The following is a 23,062-nucleotide window of genomic DNA, read 5'->3' as shown; positions in this document are numbered from 1 at the left end:
GGAAACAGTGTTAGATGTCCCTCGGCTGATGAATGGATAACGAAAATATGGCATTATACAATGGAATATCGAGCTACTAAGAAAGATAAACTTATAAAATATTAAGCTGTTAAAAAATGAAATTATGAAAGTCTCCGGCAAATGGCTGAAGTTAGCAACAATGATTCTGAGTAAGATAACCCCGGGTCAAGAAAGACAAAGGTCACATCTACTCTCTCATTTGTGGGTGTCAGCTTTGAGTCAGATGTGTGTGCCTTGTTTGGGATACCCAGAGAGACTAAGAAATCAGTAAGGGGCCACAAGAGGAAGGGAGCTTTCAAGTGAGGAGAGACAGAACACTACTATAAAGGATTAAAAAGGAAGAACAGGATGGGAAGGGTTAAATTTGGGTGGGGCGTGGGAGGACAATGGAGAGGAGGGAATCTGGGAGGGGGAAACTATAAGTAAAGGCCTTTGAAGAAAGTTATATGGAACCCTACAGTCCAGGCTCCCTCAATACATACATAAGCCGTAATATCAAAGAATTTTAACAGTTACCCTGCAAGAGGAGGACAGTACCCCAATTAGAGACCACATGTTAGCAAATAAAATCCCCAAGTAACAGAAAGGGTTACCTCTTTTTGAATTGTTAGCCAATGGGGTCCCATAGAACCTCAAGCATTATAAGCTATTGTCAATAGACTTTAGAAGTTGATGATAAGACCATACTTCTGAAGGCTCTAGAATATGAGAAATTAAGCTGGTACTGACCTGGAAGCTTTCACCATGCTGAGCAGTGCTATGCATGATACAGAAGGAGAAAATTAATTAAACCAGAAATGTGGCAAAAACAGAAAAAAATATCAGTTTCACACAGTGTTTAATCCTGAAATAACAGGAATAAGGACTTGTGGTTACAGATTCTAGGGGAAGATCTGATAGTACCATTTTGCTTAACAAATGTATAGTATTAAAATGATTACTAATGACTTATTGCTATAAACCAGTGCATCCAGAAGAAAGCGTCTCCTTGCTGCAGATAGCAATGCACACAAAGACTCTTGGCTGTTCTGTGTGCAGAAAACATGAGATTCTGGTGTGTACATACATACATACATACATACATACATACATACCATCACATCCTTCCCCACAAGGCTCAGGGGTCCAGAAACAGTGGATGACATAAAGGAAGCAGTGTTTTCTGGACACAGCAGGGCAACTTCAGATATGACCTCAAACGGATTGCAACAGCATGCCCAAGACCTGTGCAAGCTCAAGCCAAATACAATTCCAGGATGAAGGTAGGAGATGGTATGAAATTCTACCACTAGCCCAGGAGTTCATGCGCTTCATAGATAGGGGAAGAGGGAAAGTTATTTTTTCTTCAATGATATGACCATGGTAGGTAGACCACACTCTATGGCAGACTCTTGTTCTGAAAGTAGTTGGGCAACATAAACAGGACTTGAGGCAGATATGGGTGAAAGCAAATTTAGGGAGGGAGGGAAGAGAGGGTGAAGAGGCTGGATATAGGAGGAGCTGATGGTGAATATGATCAAATTATATTATATGAAATTCTCATAAATTAACAAAGGTATTTAGGAAAGGGTAATCCTCATAGACATGGGCACTGGTCAACTGAGTGTCCATAGTCCCTACATCTTTGAGATCATCTTTCCTGGTGATTCTGGATTACATCACATTGACAATTAAGATAGCTGTCACAACAATCTTGGATTTGCTGATGCTAATTTCTGCCCTTTAGCATATGCTTCTCAGGGATACCATGAAATTAGGATAGATAAAACATGCAAAGTGTTTTGCTGGATGTTTTTATGTCAACTTGACACGAGATATAGTTATTTGGGAAGAGGGAATCGTTTGAGAAAAATGCTCCCACCAGATTGGCCCATGGGGCAGTGTGGGGACATTTTCTTGATTAATTATTGATGTAGCATGGCCTAGTCCATTGCTGGTGGTGGCACTCCTAAGCAGGTGGTCCTGAATGGTTTAGGAAAACAGGCTGAGCAAGCTGCAAGGAGCAAGCCAGTGAGCATCACTCCTCCATGACTACTGCCCCAGGTCCTACCATCAGACTCCTGTCCTGAGCTCCTACCCTGACTTTCCTGAATGATGACCTACAAGCTGTAAGATGGAGTAAACCCTTTCCTCCCCAAGTTATTTTTAGTGTTTTATCATGGCAACAGAAACCTCAACTAAGACTACTGCTTAGCACTGGTGGGCTTTTCAGTACATGTTATTCTTCCTATTTTTCTCCATGTTCTGGGCCTTCTAAGACCCCTCCATTAGCCCCACTTGGGATAAGTAGTCTATGCCCAGTTTATCACTGATTTTATTAATAGTGGTAGGGGACCTTCATTGCACTCAATGACAAAATTCACTCCTCCTGTCATTCATTAATTATCAGCTAATGGAGACCTGATATTGCTGTTTTATGAGGGACTTATATAGAGGAACACTTGGCCACACAAATAATGGAAGAGCTGAACTCAGTCATCCAACTTGAAACCCAGGATTAACCCTGGGTCTGCTTACCTCACATGCTGATTTTCATTTGAAGACTTTTATCCATGTGCCCAAGCCTCAGAATTTGTGTTTCACTTCCTACCCACACTTAGGATGTGCCACAGTGAAAAGCTGAGAATGCAAACTGTGCCTTTGTGAGCATGGCTAGCTCTCTAGAATTCTTTGCTTCTATATTCGTGAATCATAGGGCCAGTTGCACCATATTCATTAAATTTTAAGTGCTAGCCATGGCATCTATCATATAGAAATATTCAGTAAATGACAAACACTATAGTTTCTTCCTCCTTTTATCCTACTATACTCTTTGTCTGTAGCCATTGACAAATTCAGCATCAGCATCATCAGCATCATTAGCATCAGCATCACCATCAGCAGAGTCAAGGGAGGAACTTTGGGTTTTATGATTCTTCTTTTCATCTGTCATTCCCAGGGGTAACATTCATTTTAGATTCATTCTAGTGATGTGTGGGCCAAGTTAAAAGAGAGATTACACAGTAGCTAGTCATAGGAACATTGAGGGTCTCATAGGACAGGATTCATGTCTTGCTATTTTATGATCCCAAATTTTATGGATGCCTGATTATGCCAAACTTTACAATGCTCAGAGTCTTAGGTCTCTGACCTATGAACAGGGAATGTTCTCCTGTGAACTTCATAGACGTCACAAGGCTTAAATAGGTCAATATGTGAAGATCACAGAATGGACCTCATGTTGTAGTGACCCATCTGGTCTCATGTGAACCTGGCATCTTCTCAGCCACACATTCCAGGATCTCCAGGCCTATCCAGGGCTGCTGCCCCTGACGGAGAAGCGGTATGGGCAACTGCATCCTGTCCTCATGTGTTCTGTGTTTGGTTTTGTCTCTTAGGAAAAGCACCTCATTTCCTGCGACTCCAAAACGTTGAGGTGAATGTGGGGCAGAACGCCACGTTTCAGTGCATTGCTGGTGGAAAGTGGTCCCAGCATGACAAACTTTGGCTCCAGGTAAGAATGGGAGAGACCCTGTTCACACCATTTCCTCCCTTTGCAAGGAAGAAATTATGTGCCTTGAAAAAGGGTGTGGTGGGGGAGGGGTGCGGCCATTTTTAAATATCTCTGCTCCTTGGACATTGCTCTCCAATCATGCTGTTGTGGATTCATATCGACTGTTCAGCTAGGTTGGCATTTTATAGATAGAGAAGATAATGGCAATCTAAAAGCTCTAGTTCTAGAGTTTGTGAATACAAACTGCCCACCAAGCATTCTCTAACAAAACTTTGTTTTTAAAGCTACAATTACTAAAGCTAAGACAAATGGAGTATCTTAGGGTTTAGGTTTGTGATGTCATCAATCCATGACTAAAAGGGACTTGGATTTCTGGGTGAGACCATTACTCTTTTCTTGGAAAATGTCCTTGAAATGAGCAGTCTGTTCTCTGGCTAAATGAGTCCATCATTGAATAGAGTGCACCAGGACAGTGTTTTAATCCTGAATCTACCTGTGTTTCTTTTCTGCTCATTGATTCTACTTGCTTAGCAAGATGAGAGAGCATTTCTCTGGGTGGGGTACAGAGTCAGGGTATGGGACACAGAATGAGAGCATCTGCTGTGATGACATTGTCAGGCTCTTGTCAATGAGAATGCATATATATATATATATATATATATATATATATATATATATACAAATATAAAGTTCTGGGACAATACAGAAGATCGAGCTAAGGTTCATTCTCCATGACATGTTCATAAGATCACCTTCTCTCTCTCTCTCTCTCTCTCTCTCTCTCTCTCTCTCTCTCTCTCTCACACACACACACACACACACACACACACACATACACACACACACACACACACACACACACACACGGTGGGGAAAGCATGGAATCAAGCAGTATTAAGGTCTTTCCTCAATAATTCTAATGTGAGGTCCATTTATATCATTGATTATATCAAATTTTTAACTTAGGTAGCTTGTTCTTAATCTATTCTAATAGTGAAATATTATAATAAACCACATATCATGATTTTCTCATCTATTAACCTATTGATGGCTACCCATTGCATTGTTTCCCATTTCTATCTGCTAATAAGAATCTATTGTAAACAGTGTGCACATCCACGTTGTGTATACATATTCTGTCATTTCTCTTGGGCAGACATCTAATCATGAAACTGCCAGGTCTTGTGTAGATGTGAGTTTGACTTTCTGAAGAACAAAGAGCTGTTTTTAAACCTAGTTGAACCCTTTCCCATTGCCACTGAGCATGTTTGTTTATTTGTTGGATCGATTAATTTTATTTTATTTGGTTGCTGTTGTTTGGCCCATGTAGAATCTATCTCCATTCTGATGGCAGTTCCTCCTGTCATCTCTCTCCTAAAGTTGAACCTTCTTTCTTGCTGTTGCAAACTCCCTGGCAAAGCTCATTCAGACACTAACAGTTTCTCCTTGGTACTTCCATCCCTCCTCCTGTGTCATTCAACACTGAGTAGTGCTATTGACTCTTTTCACTGTAATTAAAGTACATTTTGCTTTGAAGACGCATGCCATTTCAATGGCATTGACTCCACTGGCTCACAAGAATGATGTAGGACAATCACAATATTTTTCAGCTACTTTATTTGGGCATTCCAATTATTGTAAGGTCAGTATTGCTCCCATACTGACTGGTGTGCACTAAGCCTTACTTTTGTACACAGGAGGATGTTAAAATTGAGCCCAATGGATGTTTTGAAGAAAATAGACAGCAATACGCACCACCGAGGTCTTTCAGATTTTATTTACCGATCTACTTTTCAATGTTTTTCAGGTGACTTAGAGCGGATACAAAGCAAGATGAGATAGTGTAAATTAAAAGGGAAGCACCCCACGACAGGAAGCTCACATGAGAACTGCTTCTCAGGCGATGACTACATTTCTTCCTTCCCACTGCTGGCTTTAGGGTCACCAGTGGGGCGCCTGAGCGCCACAGCCACCAGTGGGATAAAGGAAGCTTGTCAGATATACTGTTTACAATGTCTGCGAGATAAACACGACCCAATTGCTCAGGAAAATTCTAACTGTTGTTCACACAGAGGCCAGACAGGGAATGGTTCCCAGGAGCCCTCATAAAGCAAAGACTGTGTGATGTAATGAGCAGCATCCTCTACCACAGTCTTATTGAGGGCACACAAGTGGCTTTTGTGGGTCTGCTTCACATCATAATAATACTCTGTGTGAAAGCAGGCTGAGGTGGTAGAAGGAAAGGGGGGAAACACAGCTCAGGCAGGGGTCCCCAGCTTTCTGCTAATCTATCTCTACCCAGGGAGGTTTTAAACTTAATACAGCAAGTGAATAGATACAATAACTATTCCTGCAAGGAAATCTCCTTGAGTACCGGCTCACTCCTCCATATTTCAGGGAATATTGCGAAGGAGGGCACAAATACTGGGCATTCTGACAGAGGCCTGTGTGACTAGTAAAATTCCACACATAGGTACAACACTGTGTGTGGTTGGAAGTTGTTGGCTATATGGTAGTAGTCACAGGGTAACAGAGTTAACAGGACACACACGTCTACACAGGCACATGTAGTATATAGACAAGTCCATCATTTCTGGGATATAATTAGGCCCACAAAATCTAAAACCTTCAATGTGTGTATTTTTCCAAAATTAGTTTCATTGATAGCAGTTTTCTAAGGAAGGAGCCAGAAATGGGGACAGGGATTTACCTGCAACTATATACAACTGGACAGAGGACCAGAAAGACCTAGAGGGTTCTGCAAGAGGGAATAATTAAGTAAATACTGGGATGAAGTAATTAAATATGAGATAGTAGACAGAGACTTAATGGCATTTTCATAGTACATAATTAAGTGAAAAGTGCAAGCTATTAAACAGTTGATATATTTAATATTTTAATGAAAAAACACATATGCATATATAAATATGTACAAAGTTATACATTTACTTGTATAACATATATACAGACCCTATATGTCATGCATGGATATATACGTGTGTGTGTGTATGTGTGTGTATATACATATATATATATATATATATATAAAATAGTACTATAAAGCATATATCAATATTACTAATTGTGATAATAGATTATGTGTGTTTATTCTTTTTTTCTATTTCATTGAAGTATTAAAAACGAATACAAAGAACTAACTTAAACAAAAGCAAATGCCATTTAAAAAGGAGCAAAATGGCCACTTGTCCCTAGATATAGATGTTCTAGAGTTAGCAGAAAGCCTTTCCTAGCATCAAGTAGCCATTTGTAGTGGAAGAGCTAGCTTCTGGGTAAGGACTCAGAGCAGTTTCCCTTGGGCATACTATCCATCATGTGGGTCTTTAGAATATTCTGTGATGTGTCCTCCTTTCTTATCTCTACCCTCACCCCACTCTCCAGGGACTCTAGAGCAAACCTGTCAGCTCCTCCATGAAGCTGACCTTTGAGATCTCTCTAGAAAGAGTTTCCACTGAGAGACTGTACAACCAACAATGCTTGCCACCTTGGAAATGAGGCCTGTGTCCAGATGCTCTGTGCAGATCTCAGCAGGGTCTGTGTATGGGTTGAGACAATCACAGGCACCAGAGAGGGTTTGACAGGACAAGGTTCTTGTTCTGGGAGCCCTTCCCTCCAGATCAGTGGTACCTGGTTGTAAGATAAAGAGGCACATCTGTCTGTCTACATAGCAGCATTGCTTCCTGTTACCTTGTTACTTGATCCCATGGGGAAGCACTGGCTACCCAAACAGAGAGTACTGCATGAAGCCTCTCCTCTCCCAACTGTTTCCAAACTCAATGTCCCTCTGCATAGGGCTTCTACATGGTAGTCAGAGAAACTCAACAATAATAAAGCCTAGAGACGACACATAATGGTAGGCATGTCCTGAGGGTTACCACACAAAATATTTTTAATGCTCATTGCCATCCTTCAAAAGGCTGACGTTAACAGCCCCAAAGAGATTGTGCATCAGTGGGGTTAAAGAGAACTTCAGAGTCAAATTGAGATTGAGAAGGAGAGCCAGGATAAGGGTGTGGGCTGTATCCTAAAGCCTTGAGTTAATTCACCAAGTCACTTTGCCACCCCAAATCTAATTATTCTTTGCAGCTGGATCCCAGTAAGAAAAATGTAACTTCAGGCTGGGGAAATGGCTCAGTGGGTAAAGTGCTCGCCATGAAAGCTTGAGGATCTGAGGTCAATCCTCAGGAGCCATGCTCATTTGTAATCTCAGGGACTGGGAGGCACAGAGAAGAGGATCCATGGATTTTCTGGCCATCCATCCAAGATGAATCAGACAGAGTCAGACGAATATAGGTTCAGGGAGGGAGGGAGAGAGGTAGGGAAGGAGGAAGAAAGGGAGAAAGAGAGGGAGGGAGGGAGGGAGGGAGGGACAGAGACAAAAACACAGAGAGAAAGGGAGACAGACAAAAAAAGAGACTCAGAGAAACAGAGGAGAGAGGGGGAGAGACAGAGAGAGAGGGAGAGGGAGGAAGAGAGAGGGGGGAGGGAGAGAGAGAGAGAGAGAGAGAGAGAGAGAGAGACTGACCTTGCCTCAAAAGTAAAATATGGAGCAATGTCAGCCTCTGTCCTCTCAACACACACACACACACACACACACACACACACACACCCTACAGCCAACTTTCTTTATTTAGCATACATTCATACCTCTAATTTTATATTCACTGTACTAAATACTTACGTAAATTTGAACTTCCTAAATCTACAAGAAAATCAGTAAAATAAAATATGCTTGGAATTTCACTCAAACTAACATCTCTGGATGTTACCTTTTATTTCTCTTTCTGGTCTCATCCTTAGCCATGCTTCATAAATGTAAGGCTGATATTTGCAAGGTGGTTTTTCTTCAGTCCCATCTCTTCTTATACGCTATGCTTGTAAATATCAGCGGTGTGTTCCTTGTTAAAACCAAGGGATACTTATTGGTCCTTATACAGATGTTGTTCCTCGGCTTAAGGATGGAGTCAGAGCCTGGTCAGCCCATCCTGAGTGCGAATGGCATTTAGAGTAAATTTAGTACACTCAAGCTAAGGTCCCCAGCTCAGCAGTGCAGTGTATTATGGAGTTCTGGTTGCTTCTTCTCTCATTGCTGACTGACTGGAAGCTGGGGCTCTTGGCTGTTGTCCATCATCTTCACAGTAGGGAAGCACATACTGCTAGCCCAAGAACAAATGGCAATTGAAAATTTGAAGTGCAATTCCTGCTTAATATGTATCACTTTCACACTGCTGTGAAGTCGGGGATGTTCTAAGTCAAACCACCACCATCAGCAGGGTTACTGTACATGCCTGACTGTTCTTTTGGCCCTTCATGACATTAAATATTTCTTCTCTGAAGACCTCCCTGCCCTCTGGGGTTCCTGAAACCATGGGACAGTCAGTGTAATGAGATTGTTTTAGCTGATTTGCAGGTTAACAAGGTTGCTGGCTCTCATTTCATAGATGCTGGCAGAAGACACTAGTCTCCTGGTTCAGAGATGAGGAGCCTTGCTACTTTTGACACCACAGTCAGGGAGTGCTTCATTCTTATGCTCCTGTCCCTTGTCCCTCATAGGGATATTGGGGGTGGGAGTGGGTGTAGATTAAAGTTCCAACATGGGAGATCTGTGTCATAGGTGAGGAACATTATGCTAAGAAGACTATACATTAGAATTTATTAATAAGCAGTATTGAGACATAGGCTATAAACTTATAAACCATAAAACCCAGTAATGTCTGTCTGTCTGCTCTGCTCTCTCTCTCTTTGCGCCATGACTCTGATATTTCATGCTTTACCTTCTCTGCTGCTCCTCACCTGAAATTTGCTGAAGATCAACAAATAGCTCAGGCTAAGGATGAAACTCCAGGTAGAGGGTTTCCCTCATGTGTGCTGAGGCCCTGGGTTCAGGGTCCTGCACTATGAAAGACGAATGGAAAACAACTTCATCTGTGCCTCCTGTCCTGGCTTCCTTCCTCCTTTCCCTGTGCAGCTCACCTTTGGCCCTGACAAACTCTGACCCAGAATGTCTCCCTTGTCTCCGTCTCTCTTTCCTGCTGTTTTCCTGTGTCTTTTCTCAGCCCATTCTCTGTGTATGCTTTTAGGATTAAGCCCAACTGACCTGGTTTTCTGCTTGGCCAGGAGCTGGGGTAGATCAGAGAGCACTAGGGACCAATCTTTGCCCCACCCCTCTTCTCCCTGCTCCCCTGAGTTCACCTTCCATTGGTGAAGATGGACCTTGAGCAAGGCAGCTAACTATTTCATCACAAGGTGAGAATGGTGTGGCTGGGGGCAGCAAGATCAGGAAGGCCAGGAGGGTTGCACGTTCAATAGGAGCAGTAACTTCAGAGGAAGGAGCCTCCCAGTGTAGTTTGGAATGGTGAAGCATTCACCATCAAAGGAGGCTATTGCTGGAAGATGGAAAACGTGAAAGCTCTTCCCAACCTGCTTGTCTTATCTACTTTGTTGTAGGCTTGAAGCCCCCCATGGGGCTTACACCAGTCCTCTTCTGAGTCTGCAGGAGCTCTGGACTCAGGCATCAGACCCAAATGAGCCGCTGGCCATGAATGCAGCGGGCCTTTGGAAGGGCTTCAGTACAGCTAATCAAAAATGATTTATGTCTACTTCTATTTCTTTTAACTTTTAATAAAGAATAATCAAAAGCTATTCTTTAGAGAGTGCCAAAAAGGTACAAATGTGCTCTTAAGAGAATTGATGGGCATGATTCTAGTAAGTTTCCAAATGTCATAGCGTTGCAGGGAGGACGGAGGGTAAAAAGAATATTCATTATGAGTGGATTGTAGGAATGTCACCTAAATATTTGCTGGCTGGGAGACTCCTGGAGCAATCAGACCATTTCAGCTGAAAATGTTGGACCTGATTATTTATTTATTTACTTACATTTTTTTAATATTTACTTCTGAAGCTCAAACTAGCTTGCAAGACACTGTATTAGAATATTTCCTATGTAGTGAGCATCCAATTTGTTGTGGAGAACAGGCAACATTTTCCCTTTATTAAAGACAGTATTGTCCTCATTCCTGCCAATTACAAACCAATTGCAAGCCTGGCTCCTCTCTCTGAAATAATGACAGCTGACAGCCCTTTTTTTTTTTAATTCCTTTGAGCTATGTCTTATCTCTTTGTGAAAGGAATAATGTCATGACACAAGAAATGAGCAGAGAGGGATCAGTAAAACAGTGAGGCCAGGATAGATACTTTGATAGTCATTTAGGAAGTGGGCAAGTGAAGTGTGCTCTATGAGTTAGGTAGGCCTCTTCTCTGGGTGGTCCCTAGACAGAGAGGTCCTGCTTGATGGTGAGTGTGTACTTGGCACAAGGATACCAAAGTATAAATATATCTAGGCTGTGTTCTTCAATGGAGCTGACTTACCCACATGAGATAAGCCCAGAGGAAGAGGAATATAAGCTGCTTTTACAGGGCAGAACAAGAGCAAGAGTAAGATGATAGATAGACAGACAGACATACTAACAGACAGATGATAGATAGGTAGATAGATAGATAGGTAGACAGATAGATGGTAGATAGATAGATTAGATAGGTGAAGAAAATGGCAGATAGATATATAGATATATAGATAGATGATAGATACATGACAAGTAGATGATAGACATATATGACAGATAGAAAGATGGTAGATACATATAGATAGATGAGAGACAGAGACAGAGAGACATTTATTTCTCAGGCAACTGTTACCCTTAGAGAGATGCTGATAAACATGAGGCTGAGCAGAAGGTCGTTTAGGCTGTAAGATCCTTTTGTTCTGTTCAGGACATGTATCCCACCCTTGGATAATCTAGTATATATGCCCCTCTCTAACCCGATGCAGCACCATTTACCTCAGTAATCAGACAGAATGTCCAATAACCTATAATCAGAACTTAGTCATCCTAAGGTCAGGAATGTGGCTGTGCATATTATCCTGGGCTGTGTTTAGCCTTCTCCTGAAGATGGGTGCCTTTGATCCTTTGATGCAGTAACAAAATGCTCAGCCCCAGGAATTGGTCCTAGATAGAAGGCAGCGTTTAATTTGTATGTTCTAGGGTATTATTTGCCCACTTGCTTTCCTGTGAAGGACTAAGGATGAGATTATCTTTCGAGTTCTTGAGCCCCAGACCAAGGTCAGTGGCACTGGCATCATGGCATCATTTGGGAAGCTATGGGAGATGAAAATTATTCAACTCCATCCCAAGCCTCTGGAATGACCTTGTATATGATCCTGATGGACACTGGAAACTGAGAAATATGGGTCTAGACTGATGGATTTGGGTTCAAAAAACATTATTTGCCTGTAGTTTTATCAGCTGCTATACCTTGATATTGTGACACCTGTATACACACACACACACACACACACACACACACACACACACACCACGCTCCTTCTTACTTGTGTGTTTCTGACTTAGAGACTTCAACTGGTTCCAGAAAACTAGACTGCTCTGCTTTTCACAGAGCAGTCATTTCCTGCAAGATGAAATGAGGTGCTTTTCAAACAAACAAAAGTACCCGGAATTTGCAAGGTCTATTTCCATTACAGAGCCATTGAGTCTGACTGTGCCTGTTACATACTGGACAGCAAACGGGTGCTGATGGTGAATGGCCTGTTCCTGGAATAGATCAGCAAGGAGGTGCAGCTCCTCCCTCAGGAAATTCACATAAAGCTGTGCTCTGCTGGGGCTCACAGCCCAGTTTCACTATACCTGGGAACTTGCTAAAAAAAAAAAAAAAAGAAGGATGCCAGGCCTTCTCACCAAACCGGACAATCCCAATCTGCAACTTTAATAAGGTCTCTCTACTCGAAGCTATATTTCTTGACTTCCCCTTCATCTTTAAGGTGGTTTCAAATATATTAGAGACAGAGGCTCACTCTATAGCCTAGGCTAGCCTCAGACACTCTGCTTTCTTGTGTCTTTCTTCCAAGTGTTGGGGACAGAAATGCTCTCCATTACATCTGCTTCATTGGGACTATTAGTTACTTATGACCCATGGCATACTTTATCAAGCATCAGGGTTAATCTGAGTTCCCAATTGATGAGGTCTAAGGCAGGGCCAGAGAGCCCATGTTTCTAGTTCGCAGGGGATGGTAATGTAAGCCAGTCTGAGCAGCAGCCATGAGAAACACTGTCATAGGCTATTCTAAAAGCAGGCCTCTTTCCACGCCCACCCTGTTTTTCCTCTGTGAAGCAGGCTATTTCGGAGCTCCCCTTCATGTTTATGTTTTTGCCTTTTTGTTGTTTTGCTGGAATCTTTACTCAGCCTGCATATTCCTCTGGGCAGAAATTATACCTTCCACACCCCACAGTCTCTCGTTTTCTGTTTTGTAAAATAATGAGTACATTTCCAGAGTGATTAATAATAGAATAGGGAAAGAAGAGAAAACTCCGAGTCCAAGCACCAATAAACAGCATCCGCAAATGGATATCAGCTGCAGGTCTCCTACACTCTTACACTGCTAACAAGTTCCCCAGAGCTACTGAGGTGGCCAGTTCAGGGACCACCCTTTGAGAACTTTTCCGGGGATTTTAAAAGGATGAAGTAATCCCCAGCTAGATGGTGAACACAGTGCTGAGTAAAAACCAAGCCCTCAAAGAGGCTATCCAGGGCCAGGTGTGGTAACACAACCATATTCCAGGGGTTCCAGGCTAGCAGCCTCATGAGCTAGAGATCAGGTTGGGCTATGTTATGTTAAGAGGCTAGCCTGGGCAATAGATGAGATGGCTTTAAGATCTTAAAAACACAATCATATTTGCTTGACTTCAGTGCTCCCATTAATCCTAAATTGAACAAAAATATTTATCCAATTTAGTTGTGCAATTTATGTGTGTGCTTGTGAGTGTGTGTGTGTGCGCGCACACGTGTATTAGGAAACAGTATTTCATTGTAGAATGTTTGAGTTTTCTGTGTGATCAATTTTCCTCCACAGTCAGTTTCCATTAAAACAAACAAACAAACAAACAAACAAAAACAACAACAAAACACTACCCAAGGAAGCAAAATATTCAGGTCTAAGGACTTGTAGGTTTCAAAGCAATGTTTATTGGAATCCAGGGGCATCGTGTGTAATTTACTGTAGGAGAGGGAAGAGGTAGGAATATGCCTGGTGCCATGGATGCTTTTACTATCTAGCCATATTTCTCATCCCCTGAGCCTGTGCATGCAAGCTACCTCTAGCTCCCCATCAGCCAAGGCTAAGTTCCCTCATCTTGTTAGGACTTAAAACTGGCCAGAAGTTCAAGTGTTGGCCCTTGGGCAACAGTTTTAGGCAGGGTGACATCTTTTTATTTTGAGAACATTTTCCTTTGGTGTATAGGATCTATAAGTTAGGCACACAAAACAAACATTCACTGGCAAGAAATTAAAAGGAAATATTTTAAATGCTTGGCACATATATGGTTTTATATTGAAGATGAAAGCAAATCTGAGTACTAATCAAGTGGATATGCTTACTAATTATTTCATAAAAAATTAAATCTTGGCTGAATATGTGACCCTCCAGGATGGAGAGCCTCTTCAATACTTTTCAGAGTCGACCAATATTTTAATTTTATAATTGACAATGATAAGAACTCTGCATGATATAAATATATAGTACAAAATAGCAGAAGTGTGTTTGGGGCCATTTCAGAAATTGTTGAATTTAATATTAAAACAAACAAACAAACAGCTCCTTAAGTCAGCTACTTGAATGACAGTTGTATCAGACATGGCATGGTCAATCCAAAAATGGCATGGTGACATGCACAGTGCCAAGTATTCATGCCATTATCTTGAATCTCAGTGTCTGAGGTGTTAGCCCATAGGCAATGTCTGTATACAGAATTGTCTTGATTGCCTAATGAAGGCCCCGTCTGAAAGTAGGAGTCACCATTCCCTGTTTTATACCCTGGACTGCAGAAGAATAGAAAATCCAGTTCAGTGATCAACAGGTATGCATTCCGTTTCTTCCTGCTCTTGACTGTGAATGTGACTGGCTGCTTTAAACTTCTGCCTGTGACTCCCTAATATGATGAAATTAATGCAGAGTTATGAGCCAGATAGACCCCTTCTCTCCTCTAAGTTACCATTATGTCAAGATGTTTTGTCACAGCAAAGGAAATGAAAGTAAGATGTTCCCTGTGTCAGTCAAGCCCGTGGACCTAGATTTCTGATTTTTTTCCCTTGTTTAACCAAATTCCCTTGTGTTATCTCCTTTGCATTCCCTATTTGGCATTTATCTGGGACTGTGACAGTAGCTGTGACATGTGATTCTTACACAGTCACCGTGTTTGAATCCCTTCTCCACATGGCCATAGCTTTGAAGACATTCAGGGCCCTTCTCATTGGAGTGTCTATGGCCTGGGCTTGTAGTACTTCTGTGATTTCTTCCTCTGGAGTCTTTGGTTCCTGCTTGTCTGTTTTGACCTTTAGCCTTAGCCTGCCCTTCCCTGCCTTGTCTGAGCCAGTCATACTACCATGCTCTGCCCATCAGGACTCATCCCTGAGTTTAACCTCCATTTCTCCTTGCCCACAGTCCATCACTGTACTATTTCTGCCTGGACTCTGGGCCCTCCTGCATGTCCCTGCCCTGCTGTTACCTGCTCCCAATATGACAAGTATGATTATCAAAAGGCCTGTTTTCCTGAGATTTTATAAGACAACCTGCAATTTCCTATCCTTCAGTGGGAGAAAGGTTCTCGGTTCAGGAGCTGAACAGAAAAAAAAAAGGTGGAAAAAAAAGTGAATGGTTCAGGGGAAGGCACTTAATCCTCTTCAGTTCTGCCAGAATCTGACATCATTAAGGAGATAAGTAAATAATATGGGAGGCAACATCAAGATAAAATGTAAATGTGCACAATGCAGCTTTTGCACTTAACCAGCCCTTTCTTTTAGTATTAGTTTCCCATCGTCCCTGAAATAAATTCTACAAACCTAACAGCTCAGAACAAATTCATTTCTTCTGCCATCATAGAGATGAGCAGTCAAAAAGGAGGTTCAGTGAGTTCTGCATATAGCATTGAGATGTTGGTAGGCTGTCTTCCTTGAAGATGTGCCCAGCCTGTGACCCCTAAGATTGTATAAGGCCAATGATAGCTATGAATGAAACCCACCACAAAAATGTAAATATAAAAATTGTGAGGATTTCACAATTGTTTTATATTTGCTTTCATTGTCCTTTTTTTTAATTTCAGAATATATTCATTTTTATTTCAAGGGTACAAGGATTTTGCCTTCATGTATGTTTGTGTATGCAGTACCTGAGGTAGCCAAAGGGGGCAGTGAATGACCTATAACTGGACTTATGGATGGTTATGATCTGCTGTAGGGGTGCTGGGAATTGAAGCCAGGTCCTCAGGCAGAGCTGGTGTTCTTACTTGCTGAGCCATCTCTCCAACCTTGATTGCACAGGTTTTTGAACATGAACTTTGTAGATGATGATGTTTTACGATGATGAAAGGTTGGACATGCTTGTAAGGGTCTGCAGAGACTCTGTTCCCCTTCTCTTATTATGTTACCCAGAGCCTCTGCTTTACCTCCTGACTCCCTCCTTCTGAAGAGAGTGAGTGGTTGCCTCCCTCTGATCTACCCTGCCATCTATACCTCCTCCTCTGATTCTCACTCACCTCCCCATGACTCCACCCCACCCTAATCCAACATGAGAACCCTGTGATTAATTGGTCCCAGGTAGATAACCCCAAATGACATTCCAACCTCAGCATCCTTCACTATGTCATCTTTCAAGCCTCTTTTGCCAGGTATGACTATATATTCACAGCTTCAGGATATTAGGTATGGGTGTCTTTGGGAGATATTATTCCACTGACAGCATTTTTTTTTTTTTTGCTAATTTCATGGTCAATTTGCAAAACTCTTGTAACACCAGAATATTCCTTTATGTGTTAAATGTTTCGTGTGCCATCTCATTTATTCCTTGCAGTGACCCCACTGGTGGTGGATTTTTGACAAATCCATTGTGTATGGAAGGAAAGAGAGGTGCAGAAGAGGATCAGGTTGGACATTATCTATCTAATCTTTCATCACAGAGTTTTCTGCATTACTATGGTATTCTTGCAGTGCCTTGATGAGAAAATGGGCAACAGGGACCCATTGGGTAACTTTATATCTTCTGAAGTTCATTCCTCACCTTTTCAAATCAGGGTTCAATTCTCCTATTTGCCAGCATCTTCTCTACATCCTTATCACACTGATGTGAAAGGTGTGTGTGTGTGTGTGTGTGTGTGTGTGTGTGTGTGTGTGTGTGTGTTTGGTAGCTTCTCATACCTGGGCCTAAGCTGTGTCATCTCTTGCAAGGATACCCCAAGGCATACACAGGTGATTGATAGCTACAGTCCTTGGTGCCTTCTGAACCTTCCATGGCTTTATTTTGGTCACTCTGGGTCATTTATGGCATGGGAGGAAGGCTACGGCCACCTCTCTTGCTGTCCTAACTTTCAAGAGTGACCTTATTTTAGTATTTGAAGTGTGGAGGCGATACATGTTTGAGACAGATGTCTTAAGGACGTTAAAACAGCAAATTGAAGGAAAGGCTTCCTTCTACTCTGCAGATTCGTTTGAAGCAGGTCCTTCCCTTTGGTGGGGTCATTGGTGACTCTGCTCCCTAATTCTTGGTTCACTGTATCCTTGTGACATTGACAATCCTCAGTTGTCTCATGAGTCACCATGCAGCTGATCAGGTGGCTGGTCCTGCCTGTAGCCATGTCCCCATCCTAACATGTCCCCAATGGGAGATAGGTTGTAAAAATGACATAAAAAATGGGTTATGGACATGGAGAAATTATTTACTTCATTAAAGAAGCAACAGAGATCACATGTGGAAAGACTTGGGGTTTGGGAATCATAAATTGTCAGGTTTCTCTAAATTAAACCAGACAATTAAAACCCTCCATTTCACTTTAGAGATAAAAATTACATTAAAGCAGGCAATGGAGAGAAAGTCTTAGGAGAAAGTGTTTGACTTGATGCTGGAAAGCCCGGATGAGGGACATGTTTGCTCTGCATATTTATTTAACCTCTATGACATTTGATTCTTCTGAGAAGAGCAGCAATAATACACACCTCAACAGGCTGCAAAGATTAAAATGGAGAATTATATAAAAGCACCCTGCTCAGGGTCTACCACATACTAGATACTTAGTAAATATCCACTCAAAATGCATCCACATGCATGCCTTACCAGTTATTATAGCTTGCTACTAAAAGAATATATTTAGCCCTGACCATCACACCTAAAACTCAGGTTGCTGAAGACAAACACCTGTGTGTATTTGCCACGATCTTGCAAATCTTGGTAAAGTTGTCACAGGAAGTGAATGGGGGTCTTGTCTCTTGGGGACCCATAATCTCAAGTGGGGAACAGTCATGGACCAGGATGTGTGGAAAGTTTGCACAACACAGAGAAGCATAGCTGGCTTTGAGATAGTGGTGTGAATGATGAGGGAACTTCCCAGAGATGAGAGTGAGCTGAACACAGACTTTCGGGGCAGGGAGGCTGTTCCCAGACACATAGAACATTCGAGGCAGAGGAGAGCACGAGGCAAAGAGGGGAGGTAGGCAATCCCCTATCTATAGTGACAGCCTGGTGCGGGTGGGCTCAAAGTCTATGGGTGGGTAAGATATTGATCACCAGCTGAGGAGTTCAAAGCCAGGCTGGTTGCTAGTGCTCTGCATGGGCTGGGGTTTGCTAATGTGTTGCAGTCTGTATTGGGGGAAGCACCGTGGACTCTGCTCATGAGATGAGGGGAAATAGGAGGGAGGAAGGTTAAAGGAATGCATCTAAGTCCAAATGTATGCCAAACAAGGAGCTGGGGTGATTAGCTGGAGCTTTTGTTCCAGATCCTTCCAATCAAGCATCCCTCTTCTCAAATCAGCTTCTCTCTTCCATCCTTTATATGTTTTGAGAAGAGGTCTAATTATGCAGGCTGCTCTCCATCTTGTAAGGCCCCTGTCTCAGCTTCTAGAGTGCTGGGTTGACCGACATGTGCTAGTACACTCAGTGGCTTAGACTTATTTGTTTATTTTTAGTCAGAACCATAGTTCAGGCGACATAGAAACTGTTTGTCAATCTGTTTCAAGAAAGTCTTGGGCCCCAGGAACATGCTAGGGTCGTGAGGTCTGTTGATGGTTTCCAGGAAGCCTGTGATGCTAAGATTTCTTCTCCCCTTCCCTTCCTGTATCCTCAGCAATGGAATGGCAGAGACACAGCCCTCATGGTCACCCGGGTGGTCAACCACAGGCGCTTCTCAGCCACAGTGAGTGTGGCAGATACCTCTCAACGCAGTATCTCCAAGTATCGCTGCGTGATCCGCTCAGATGGTGGGTCTGGTGTGTCCAACTATGCAGAGCTGATTGTGAAAGGTGAGTACCACTGTGCTACAACTTTCCCAAGTGGCTGTTTACAGGACCTTCTCTATTATTACGAAGCAAGCCCCTTCTCTTACCTGTTACTTCCGTCTTCCCCCAACAGCTCAAGACAGGTTCCCCATCACTGATCTCCCTAACACTATCTGCGCGCGCGCGCGCGCGCACACACACACACACACACACACACACACACACACACACACACAGAGGCAACCTCCAAATTTGACTTAAATTTATTTTTCAGATCAAGATAAACACATGTCCTTTGTGCTTTAGTGATGTTCCACTGAAATGTTTGTGAGGGGTTTTAACCGGAAGTGCCGTATAATGGCAATATTTCAGAAAGCCTTTTGAAATGATGATCCTAACCTCCCAGATGGTCTTAAGTGGATGGTTATCAGTTTTCTTGTGCTTATTTGCCTTGAAAAGTTGACTTCAAGTTTCTGGCAAACTTGGTGTTTGAGAAGGTCGCGGAACCTTTAGGATGCAGAGCCTTGCTAGAGGAAGTACGTCACTGGGGTCAGGCTTTGAGAGGCCATAGCCTCAGCCTTAGCTAACTACTAGTTTGCTCTCTCTTCTTTGTATTTATAATTAAAGGTGTGGTTTCTCATCTCCTGGCTCTGCCAGCTGCCATACCCTGCCCCCCACCAGTCAGGACACCCCTCCTATGACCTCAAGCCCGATCAAACTTTTCCTTTCTTAAGTTGCCTCTGATCACATGTTTATCACATCAACAGAAAAGTAACTGATACAAATACCATCCAATGCATTTTCCTCCTTTTAAAATTACTTTTAATTAATTAATTAATTTATTTATTTATTTATTTTACAGTCCAATAGTTATCTACCTTCTGGTCCACCCTCCCAAAGTTCCTCATTTTATTTCTCCCCCACCCTGTCTCCAAGAGGATGTTCCCACCCCCTCATCCCACCCTTCCCCATCTCTGCCAGGCCTCCCTACTCACTGAGGCCTCAAGTTTCTCAAGGTTTAGGCTCATCTTCTCCCACTGAGGCCAGAACAGGCAGACCTCTGGTATATATGTGTTGGGGGCCTTGGACCAGCTAGTGTATGCTGCCTGGTTGGTGGCTCAGTGTCCAAGAGATCTCAGGGGTCCAGGATATTTGAGATTTCTGGTCTTCCTATGGAGTTGCCCTCCTCCCCAACTTCTTCCAGCCTTTCCCTACTGGGGTAGGGAACCACAGGTGTCAACCACAGGGACCAACAACTTCAGTCCATTGGTTGGCTGTAAATATCTACATCTGCCTCAGTCAGCTGCTTGTTGGGACTCTTGGAGGACAGCTATGCTAGGCTCCTGTCTGTAAGCACCCCATAGGCCCAACTTGGGATCCATCTCAAAGAGAGGCTCCAAGAGCTGACACTATTACTGATGCTATGACATCTTCCTCTTTTCAAAGGTCTCCATCCCCATAGTTGTTAAGCATGTCCAGGTGTTTCTGTTTTGGTATTTCTTTCCTTGAGTGAGCAACAATTATTGTATCTGCACAGTCCCTCCACCCCCAATTTTTTTTGTATTATACAGAACCAGATTCTTTCCTTAGATCAATTTCTCAGGAAGTTGAGTTGGTAGGCCAAAGCATATGAACATCTTTATGGATTTTTCTTCTCTGTACTGCAGTACGAAGAAGGGCTTGATGGTTTATGCAGGCAGCAACAGTGTATGAATGTATTCATTTGATCACTGCTATGTTCACTGATTAAAATTTCAGTATAGCAATATTTAGTGAATGGAATAATGAACCCGTTCATATTATGCCAGCTGTAGAATAATACCTGCTGTGTTGGAAGGGAGGGAAAAAATTGCTTGATTCTCAGAAGACAATGAGTTTCTGCTGTTGCTGTTGCTTTGTTTTTGTTTGAGCGTGGGTTGGTGGACAAACTTTGCATCCTCTTGGCTGGGTCTGTTTCACTGGTGGCTGTAATGGGATCCAAATGGAGATCCCTGTCTGGACCCCTGGACCCTCTCTTCTGACCTGTCTTGACTCTAGGTGAATATCCAAGTGGAAGATGATGTAGTGTCACTTACATCACCTTGCCTCCTTTCCTGCAGCGATGGTTTCGGTTGATTGTCAGTTTGACAGGCTCTAGAATCATCTAGGAGACAAGTCTCTGGCTGTGCCTATCAGGAGTTGCCTTTAGGATGCACCTGTGAGGCATTATCCATATTGAGTCAACATGGAGAAGATATGTTAACTGAAGACAGCGTTGTTACATTCACTGAGGTCCTGGAGTGGATAAGAAGGAGAAAGTGAGTCCCCTCATTGTTTCCATCTGCCTCATGACTGTGGATGAAATGTAACCAGCTGCCTCAAGTCGCTGCTGCCATGACTACGTATCAGGATGGACCTCACTCTGGAACCAAACAAAACCCTCCTTTACATAGATTTTGACAGGGCATCTTATCATAGTACAGAAAGTAGATAATTCACCTCCATAGCTCATATAACACTTCACAAGAGCCACTTCCCTCTGCATATTCTTCATCTGTCTCCCTTTTGGGACCTAAGCTCTGGTAGAGGGAGGGTGATATCTGGACTCCATAAGTTGTTCCCACTCAAGGGTTATCCCTAGCATGGGTTCTATGCTCACTGGACCTGGGAAGTTGCTAATGTTTGACTAATTTCATCTGCATGGTCCCATCAATTCATGAGTCTCAACCTTCAGATTTCTGTGGTCTGATTGATATGTGAGTGAGTTATTGACTTCAGCAGGCATTTATTTCATTACCAGAATGTTATGAACCTTTAAGCCGAAGATCAACAAATAAGGTGGTCATGAACAAAATAATACAACAAAAAAGCACCTTTAAGTTCATTCACGGGAAGTGCCATTAATGTATAAAAGAAGCCAGCACTTTGATAATGTTAGGCTTAGATCTTTGCCCCCTCCAAGCCCCCAGCCTCATGAGATTGATTCATGTGACATAGTGGCCTTTGCAAGCCTTTCAAATAGTCCATGAATGTGTCATTTCCTGAGTGGTGGCCAGAACCACTCACTGTGCTTTTTCAAGGTTGATTTCCCACTCTGCTATGGGAGCCTTGCAGTGGAATGCCTTATTCTCTTACATTTGCTACCATCTTCCAGGCACCTTGCATATACCTGCTTGGCATTAAGTGGAGGTGAGGGGGCGGGACAGACTACAGGAGTCACTGCTGCACCCCCAACTTTTTATACTAACAGAAAAATGCTTGCTCTGTTCTTTCCCCGAGTCTTCTAGGGGGAAGTGGTGTGGGGGAGAGTGATAATTCATAGGCTGCTGGGGCAGGGGGCTTGCAGAAGCAAGACTACCTAGGCCTGGAGAGGTGGCCATGGGAACAGTGCTCTGTCTTCTGTTGGCTGTGCTAACTGAGGCTTAGTTAAGGCAAGGTGGCAGGTATCAGCTCTGGTCCCAGATGTATTGACCGAGTACGACAATGTGGCCCAGAAGCTATTGCTACTTCCTAACTCCCTTTCCATGCTCTCTCCTTTGAGATATGCTGGGGAGACCCTATGGCATCCCCACAGCAGACAATGGTGCACTGGGACTTTCTGTAATCTGACCCCCTTTAATGACACCTTGATGAAATTCATCCACTTTTTTGGCACAGGATTTCACATTTTTTTAGTGCCTCTTTCCCGCACATTTTAATGTTGAGTGGGTGATAAGCCATTTGCTTGGTCCCATGAATCCAGAAGAGTCCCTTCACATATGCTATCTCATTTTATCTTAATTTCAGGTGTGCATACTAATTTTATTTCAACTTCTTTGTTCTCTGGGAAAGCCATCTCAGCAGGGGTGAGGAGCTGAGGGCCACTCTAAGGGGAAAGCTGAGGTTAGAGTTGAGTCTGAGGTGTGCCGCCTTACTTATATTGGAGGGCCTAGGAATTGGGGCCTCATTGGCTCCTGGTATCACAATGTTATAATCAGTGCCACAGGGGTGCAGGCAACAGGGGAGGAGGAGATGTCTCTGCCTTCACACAAGAAATGAGAGGCAAGGTCACTCACTGGTAACCGTAGGAAGCCAGTCAGCCTGCAGTGCTTGTCCAGTAGCTACTTGAAGGCAGAGGATGAGACAATTTGAGGCCAGGGTCTTATGAAGAAGGCCACTCCCCACTAAAATCTTTAGCCTTGGCTGAGTCAGTGGCCTACATGCTGTTGGAGCAGTAGTCCA

General features: G+C 42.9%; 1 protein-coding gene across 12 annotated transcripts in view; it reads left to right on the top strand.

Moving 5' to 3' along the window:
* The window catches only part of Ptprt (protein tyrosine phosphatase receptor type T), a 1,083,833-nt gene that overhangs the window by 392,148 nt on the left and 668,623 nt on the right, over positions 1–23,062 (top strand). For 11 of the 12 annotated variants that reach the window (XM_021156881.1, XM_021156878.1, XM_021156880.1 and 8 more), the window contains exons 5-6: positions 3,399–3,514; positions 18,712–18,886. In XM_021156881.1, coding sequence (XP_021012540.1) covers positions 3,399–3,514; positions 18,712–18,886 — 291 coding nt within the window. Of the gene's footprint in view, positions 1–3,398; positions 3,515–16,470; positions 16,522–18,711; positions 18,887–23,062 lie in introns of those variants that run through there. The other variant, XM_029473988.1, reaches the window with a different exon arrangement.

The sequence above is a fragment of the Mus caroli genome, chromosome 2 (assembly GCF_900094665.2).
Source record: "Mus caroli chromosome 2, CAROLI_EIJ_v1.1, whole genome shotgun sequence".
NCBI classification, from domain to species: domain Eukaryota; kingdom Metazoa; phylum Chordata; class Mammalia; order Rodentia; family Muridae; genus Mus; species Mus caroli.
Note: the sequence above shows the minus strand (reverse complement) of the source record. Positions and strands in the feature narration are given on the sequence as shown.